The 8,651-nt window shown below is 37.6% G+C and overlaps 1 protein-coding gene across 1 annotated transcript in view; it reads right to left on the bottom strand.

The window, feature by feature from the left end:
• The window catches only part of LOC107566007 (plastin-3-like), a 37,219-nt gene extending 30,642 nt beyond the window's left edge, over positions 1-6,577 (bottom strand). The window contains exons 1-3 of the mRNA XM_016251355.1: positions 6,485-6,577; positions 3,822-3,925; positions 1,934-2,097 (exon numbers count right to left, since the gene is read on the bottom strand). Coding sequence (XP_016106841.1) covers positions 1,934-2,097; positions 3,822-3,882 — 225 coding nt within the window. The 5' untranslated portion in view covers positions 3,883-3,925; positions 6,485-6,577. The remainder of the gene's footprint in view (positions 1-1,933; positions 2,098-3,821; positions 3,926-6,484) is intronic.
• Positions 6,578-8,651: the final 2,074 nt, after the last annotated feature.

The following is an 8,651-nucleotide window of genomic DNA, read 5'->3' as shown; positions in this document are numbered from 1 at the left end:
GACTCTGTTCCCCTTTCGGGCTTGAACTGATGGTAAAACGAACGACATTATTTACTGTCTTTACATTTATTTTGAAAGATGAAGCTTGCGATTATGGTAAGGGGCGTTACATTTCCGACGAGTGCTTGCGGTGTTCGGCCAATCACAATGCACTGGGTCAGCTGGCCAATCAGAGCAGACTGCGCTTGTCGGAAGGCAAAAAAAGCGTTTGAGAGAGGCGGGGCATATAGGACCTACAATAATGTACAGTATTTGAAAAATAATGTGTTTTTTGAACATTAAAGCATGTCAACATATTCTGTTACACCAAATACACAAAATAATGATCTTTAAAAAAGCATCATATGACCACTTTAAGAGTTTTTAAAACAAGTCTCTTATGCTCACCAAGACTGAAATCATTCTAATATGCGGATTTGCTGCTCAAGAAATATTTCTTAAAATTAAAAGACGTAAAAAATAATTTTATTCAAAAAGTACAGTAAAGACATTTATCGTGCAACAAAAATATTTATATTTCAAATAAGTGTTTTCTGTTCACCAAAAAATCCTGAAAAAAACATATCACGGTTTCCAGAAAATCTATTAATTTTCAACATTATTAATAATAATAAGAACATTTCTTGAGAAGCAAATCTGCATATTAGACTTCTGACTTCTGAAGGATCATGTGACACTGAAGTCTAGAGTAATGATTTAGCTTTGATCACAGAAATAAATTACATTGTACAATATATTTACATGGAAAACAGCTATTTTAAATTGTAATCTTTCACATAATTACTGTTTTTACTTTTCTAATTAATGCAGCCTTGATGAGCATAAGAGATTTTGGTAACACTTTAGACTAGGGATCAATTCTCACTATTAACTAGTTGTTTATTAGCATGCCTATTATTAACATATTGGCTGTTTATTAGTACTTATAAAGCACATATGCTGCATCCCTAATCCTAGCCAATACCTAAACTTAACAACTACCTCACTAACTATTAATAAGCAGCAAATTAAGAGTTTATTGAGGCAAAAGTCATAGTTAATGGTTTGTTCATTGCGAGAACTGGGCCTTAAAATAAAGTGTGACCAAGATTTTTTTCAAAAACAAATCATAGTTATTTCAAACTTTTGACCATTAGCATTCGTTTTTGGGGATTTCTAACATTTTGTATCATCTAGAAAATTTGTAGCACAAGTTCTATTCAACTAACTTACACATTTTGAAGCATCATGTCTGTGGCATATGGGATGAGTTTCAAAACAGTCTTTAATACTAATTATCTTTTTTCCCATCATCCTTTGAGTAACGCTAATTACTAAAAATGATGCAATGGCAAAATGCCAACTGGATTCAGCACTGAAACTCTAATCTCAATGTACAATGTATTGTCTACTTACGCTGAAAGATACTGCTGATCATGCAAATCAGGGATTTAAAGCTGTAATGGTGCTTTCTGAAGAATTTGTTGGGTTTCAAATTTAGGTTCAACTAAACAACCTCAAATACCACCTCACATCTTACTAACTCTGACTAATTCATTAATCATGCAGAAACCTTTTGACTTTAATCATTCAACTTTTGAATGATTGTTTTGAACGTTTTCTAAAAGATGTAAGCTGCATTCACCCATTAAAGTCTCACGCGTGTACAGCACAATATCTGAACAGTGTATGTGATCATGTAAATGCTTTTTTTTTCTTTCTTACAGCAATGAAATTTGATTGGCAAATTTTAAATCTATAGTCAGAACAAAGCGTGGGCTACATTTTATTATCCAAAGCATTACAAGGAAATTTTGGAGAAAACAAAGTGATTTATGTGTGTAGCAAGTCTTTGGATGTTTATGTATATATACATAGAAGGCACATGTATAATTACTTTTGGATATTAGGAATGTATATGTCCCGCATCACAGAACGGTTTGCAGACACTTACAGACACAAACTCATCAAAGCTGATCTTATTGTCCTTGTCTTTGTCACCCTCTTCCATCAGTTTCTGGATGATCTCTCGGACTTTGTACCCAGGCATGGGCAGATTGGCCTCTTTGAACAGGTCATGGAGCTCATAGTCACAGATAAAGCCATTGCCGTTTAAATCTATGGAGAAAAATGAAAATTATTGGTTTAGTGTCAACATCTTACATCTTTCCAACAAGCACCAAACATTTTGGTTGCAATTGGGTTACGCTGCAGTTCAACAGATTAAAAATGTTACGAAACCTCTACTACAAAGAAAAGCAAAATGTGAGGAAATGCAATTTAAGTAATCTGGTGAGTAAAAATGATCAGCAACAAACTCTGAGAAAATTAAGAAAACCTGTATTTTGCTGTATATATGCACGCAAAATAAAACATTATGGAAATGTGAAAAAAATTATCAATATATAATTTTAGTACAAAAACTAATACATATATACACTTAAATGAAACATTGCAAAAACAATGAAAATGTTTATATCTATAGAATTTATGCTTATAACTAAAACGAAGGCCACATTTTAATGAGTGATGGTTCAGGCTGAACACGTTTATGCTGAACATTTTTACTGAGCTTTAAGCAATGCATTCTGGTATTATCCACAAAAGAGACAAAACACGGCCTCAGATTCTGGCCAGAACAAGGTATCTTGTTATTTGTCAAATATGTGGAAGCACAGAATGCCTGTTTTGCCAAAAGCTGGTTGCAGTAGGCAGGCCACTTGGTTTGAAACAGAGCTGTTGTGTTACAGGATGTATATAACAAATGCTATCTGCAATGCTAAACTGATTAAACAACATTAAAGGAACTGTGAGCCACTGGGGTTTTCTAGTATGTGCATTATAACACCATGACATTAGCAACAGTTTAGGCCTCAATTTTCTGCCCGGTCTGCTGGAGAAATCAGATAAATGGGAAAATGCTGTCTGAAGCACATTCTTGTCAAGGACCATGAAAAGCATCCAAATTCCACAAACTTTAAAACCCAGAAGTTTAAGATCACAAACCGCACTACACTCTTAAATGCACTGCTTTCTGTAAATCTACTGACATACCAATTTAATTCTCTACAGATACTCTATGCAATAGGCCTACTCAAACTCAGGTAGTGGCTAATATAGATATTCCAGGCACTTAAAAACAACATTAACAAAATTCACTTCTGAAGTAGGACAATAAAAGCTCATGTGATGTTCAAGAAAATTCTGCTATGAGCATCAGCCAGCATTGAATGGATACAATTTCATGCTTGGATGAATGAACAATTTAAAGAGACTTGGTACTGTATTAGTGCTTATTTTCCATCTCATTGTGCACAATATGGAAAATACTCATAGTGCATGCACAGTAAATTCTACTGAATAAATAAAAAAAAAAAAAAAATATATATATATATATATATATATATATATATAGGCAGTAAATAGTTGTTGGTTTGGAGACAATAGTCAATCAGGACCATTTAAGCGCCAAGCAACAAGGTGGTGCCAAAAAATTCATGAGGTCAAATGAAAAACCCAGATGTATCTCTGAGCAACAACAATGCAGACGGTTAAGGAACAAGCCTCACAAGCAGTTAGGTGGACCGAAACAACATCACAAAAACAACAGTCTAGAGTCTTTCCCAATCAATGACATTTTAAACCAGAATTCAAATACTATTTGAAGAGCTTGCTAATACTAATTTTTGGTTTCGCACAGTGATGTAGCACTGATATGCATAGAAAACAAAGACAAATCAGTAGAAATCACAAGATACGTGAAGGAAAAAGACACCTTCATGGGTAGCATGCCAAGTAGAGATTAGAATAGATAAAACTGGTCAGACAGGAAGAACACTCACCGACTTTCCCAAAGGCATCCCGCAACTCCTCCAGCTCTTCTTTGGATATCTTTCCTGCCATCTCCTAACCACCTGAAGCTCTCAGTCAAATTAAGTGTGTCCTTCTGTGGAGAGAAGGACAAAAACTTTATTGTCTGAACTTCCAAGCTGTAGTAAATGAATGCTGGCGACTGTCTTCTAAGAGAGAAACCTGGAAGAGGGATTGTACAGTAAGAAGATAAGACATGCAAATGACATGCAAACGTCTGTCAAGCAGGCAACAGAGTAGACTATATTTGGGCAAAATGTATGTTTGAGAGGGCGTGTCAAGGCAGGTCCTTTTGAATGCAACCTCACCATAATGCAAGTAACGCAGTGACGTGATTCTTTGCCATGACAAAGATTGATTTAAAGTCATCTTCATTGTGTTTAGTCAACTGTAGAGATGACTGTGAACCAAGGCTAGTAAAAGCCTAGCAAAGAGTCGCAAATCCAGTTATTGCACAGTGAAAACTGTAGAGGAAAAACTGAAATAGATCAACTAAAAGGAATAGACCAATCCACAGCCAATGTGGATGTGTTTCTTTGGAAGATCAAGGTGTGTTTTTTTATCACCGAGTTATGAAGCTGTGTAAAAAATCTGAACACCAGATGACTCCTACAGTCAGTCTGCGTTTGTTTAATTGTGAAATTAACAACTAGACTCTAAAAAAAATAATAAAGCTTCCAAACAGGGTTTTTGCAACAAAGTCATAGAAGAACAATTTTCAGTAACCAATTCCTAAAAGAAACATTTTTCATACTTATTTTTGGGCTATAAAGAACCCTTTGTGCAATGGAAAGATTCTGTGGATGTTAAACGCTCTTTACAGAACCATAGATGCCAATAAAAACCTTTATTTTTAAGAGTATAGCATAAACCTTATCACCCAAACACACAATAAGCAATAATACACTAAGCACAATACACTAAAACCAAGGTAAATATTAGTCCAGGATATCACAATAATTAATAGAGTCCGTTTAATTGCAGTATTATGGCACTGGCCCAACATGTCAGTGAGTGGAAATGAACACATTACGGTGACAAACCATTTGAATCAAGGCCACAGCAAAATCAAAACTGTAGAGCAGAGTCCAGCGACAACAATTGAACAGAGAACAGATGCAGCGTCTCAGCCTCAATCATGCTCCGCTGAACAAACTGACCTAAGATCTGCTCTTACATGCAGCAATCACAGCACTGCAGTACTGCCCAAGACGCATCTTCCTGTTCCTTACAAGAAGTCATGAAGAATCAGGACACACCCGCGACGCATGCCAACATCTTCATTCCCAAAGTGGCCACTCCAGCTTGTGTTCTTTTTTTTCAAACACTTTGTTATGTCATTAACGGTGCAATCTGTCCCACCACACCCCGGTGGGACAGCATGAAGTTATGGACTTCTAAAAATGTTCAAAAATAAGGTGATGCCAACATTACATAATGGTTAAACTGTTTACAACCCTCAAAGAAAGCACCAGACTAAGGTTATTGTCTGATTTTGTCTAAACGTCTACATTTGATGTCATCCTTCATCTATTCAGAAAGCCAACATGGAAACCTCGCTGGAATTTTTCAGAAAAAAAGACAAAAACAAATGGTCCAATTCTCCACCCTTGTGGCATCCCTTTCCCTGAGACATACCTTCAATGAATCATCAGTTCAAATTGATTCTTCCACAATTCATGCTTTAAGAAGCTTCTTCACAATTCAAGCATAGATGTAGTCTAATTTGACTAAGGTTTGTTTACTTCCCAAATGAGTGAAGAGTAGTGTGACCTCATGGGACTGAGTCATGCACAAATCTAAGCAACCAGAGAATCCTGTCTAGTCACTAGTTTTCAGTGTCTCTAAGGACTGCCAACACTGCATGAGTGATTGAACAAAGTCAAAACCATTATGCCGTGTTAAGTTACAAAGCAAAAGAAAACCGCCACCAAACTGCTTTCTCTGGGTTTTGATTCAAAAACAGAAACCTGACCATGTGCTCTAACACACAAAATGGATTTACCAGTCTGATGAGATGCAAAAAAACACTTTAAAATCTCACTTAAAACAACTGCACTTTTACCCCAAAGCTGCTTCTTTCACTCCAAACTGGAAACAGATGCAACAAATCTGAACTCAAACAAGAGAGAGCTTTTACAGATGCTGTGCCGTTAGCAGAGCAGCTGGGAAAAGAGACAGACACAGAGAGAATGCTTTTCCCCAGTGTATAACGCTAATGAGAGAAATAGGGGATGTAGAGGGAGACAGGAAAAAGCAAAAAAAGAGAAACATAGAGACAAACCGTCCCGACGTGAGCTGAGAATGGAGCTGTAGGCACCAGCGGTCGCAGCAGTAGAGGCAGTACTCACTCCACACCCTTCAAGGCTAATCTGAAAGACCAGCATTCCTGCCTGCCTCACAAAGACCTACGGCAGCAAGTCATAACACTTCCTGACAGGCTATGGGAGTAGCGGTCGGCGTGTCTGCCAGAGAGGGAGGCGGGATAGGCAGGCACAGACGGAGAAGGAGAGGGGGAGGGGAAAGCGTGCATGCTTTTCTTTTTTCTTTACTACCAACGTTTCCATCCCAGATGTACTGAGAAAGAGAGAAAAGGGGTAGGGAAAAGCTCAATGCATCTCTTAAATCCACATACCGTCACTCGTCTTAAAACATCCTGTTGCTTTAAAAAGTCGCTACTGGAGAGGAAAAATAACACAGTGGACAGACATATGCTGAATCACTTGAAACTCCACTGAATCACTTGGAAACCCATGCAGAACATGTTCAAGCAGAAAGAAAGTTCAAATAAATAGATGTGCTTTTATATAGTTAAAAATACACAGTGTCAACGCAAAAACTGCCACCATTCTGTAATATCCTCCCAATCTATCAATGGTAAACTAATTTCAAGGACGTCTGAGTTGGTATATGTAACAAAGACTCATTCATTTGCTAAGGAAATGGGCCACATGAGAAATAACAGAACATTCCAGAGACGGCCCTTAAATGAGGGCATGATGACCTCAAAACACATACTTACTGCTTCAATTCAGCATTAAATTGATCAAATTTGGTGTCCGCATCATAATCTTATTTCTCAGCCTAAAGTACAAGATGTTACTGGTAACATCTATACTGGTAAGTTTACATACTGGTAAAAAATGTATAGCCTGAATGCACTGTAAGTCACTTTGGATAAAAGCGTCTGCTAAATGCATAAATAAATAAAAAATAAAATATGTTGACAAACTGCAAATTTGTTACAAATAGCTCAGGGTTTTAGCGCATTGCCATGCATTTGCTTGTACCCAAGTTAAAATAGCCGACCATCACATATTTTGGGCACTAGATATGGCTCCTTTTTTGCCCATTTCACGTAATCGTAAGTCTTTATGAAAAGCAATGGCACAACTTTCATAATCTAGGTTATGGGAAGTTTCATGGCAACACAAACGTAAGCTCATTAACGATCACATTTAGATATCAATGTGTATTCAGCAGAAACTTGGCCACACCTTAATGAACAACAGTGTGAACTATGTTGTGTTTCACATGCAATGAGGTTAGCCAATCTCATTTACATATAACCATCTATGCAACACACTCATTGTACGACATGCAACCTACATTTTTGCAAAACCCCAAAAACATACCTATTACAAACAATTGACTTCAGTCTCCAGCTGAAATGAACACTAGTGGCAGTAAAACTTCCCAACAACTTTGATTCTGAAACTTATTTGATCACTTTTACCATAGTGCATGATTTGTAAAATAATAAATTACGAGATCTGCTTCACATAACCAGCTCTGTAAGTATGTTTTTTCTGAAGTAAACTTGCTCTGTAACTCACCTGGAATAGTGATGCGGTACATGACACACAAGTCACGATAAAAGAGCTCAAAGACTTGTAGAAGCAAACTAAAATGGCATCATTGCATTTGCACGTGTTTTTATCTCACTTTTACTTTTGCTAACACTATTGGTTAGATTTAGGGTCGGGTTTAGTGTAAGTGGCAAGTAAGTAGCATTAACCTTTTAGCACCACTCACTAGATACTTACAGCAACCAGTGTAATAAAACACTAGCAAACTCTCAAACAAAATCATCATGTTTGTAATGTTGTTTAATATACTGAACAAAATTATGAACGCAACACTTTTGTTTTTGCCCCCATTTTTCATGAGCTGAACTCAAAGATCTAACACTTTTTCTTTGTACACAAAGGGCCTATTTCTCTCAAATATTGTTCACAAATCTGTCTAAATCTGTGTTAGTGAGCACTTCTCCTTTGCATATCAAGATGCTGATTAGACAGCATGATTATTGCACAGGTGTGCCTTAGGCTGGCCACAATAAAAGGCCACTCTAAAATGTGCAGTTTTATCACACAGCACAATGCCACAGATGTTGCAAGTTTTGAGGGAGCATGCAATAGGCATGCTGACTGCAGGAATGTCCACCAGAGCTGTTGCCTGTGAATTGAATGTTCATTTCTCTACCATAAGCCGTCTCCAAAGGCGTTTCAGAGAATTTGGCAGAACATCCAACCGGCCTCACAACCGCAGACCACGTGTAACCACACCAGCCCAGGACCTCCACATCCAGCATCTTCACCTCCAAGATCGTCTGAGACCAGCCACCCGGACAGCTGCTGCAACAATCGGTTTGCATAACCAAAGAATTTCTGCACAAACTGTCAGAAACCGTCTCAGGGAAGCTCATCTGCATGCTCATCGTCCTCAGCGGGGTCTCGACCTGACTGCAGTTCATCGGCGTAGCTGACTTGAGTGGGCAAATGCTCACATTCGATGGCGTC

The sequence above is a fragment of the Sinocyclocheilus grahami genome, unplaced genomic scaffold, assembly GCF_001515645.1.
Source record: "Sinocyclocheilus grahami isolate Dianchi unplaced genomic scaffold, SAMN03320097.WGS_v1.1 scaffold1040.1, whole genome shotgun sequence".
NCBI classification, from domain to species: Eukaryota; Metazoa; Chordata; class Actinopteri; order Cypriniformes; family Cyprinidae; genus Sinocyclocheilus; species Sinocyclocheilus grahami.
This window is presented reverse-complemented; position numbering and strand designations above follow the sequence as displayed.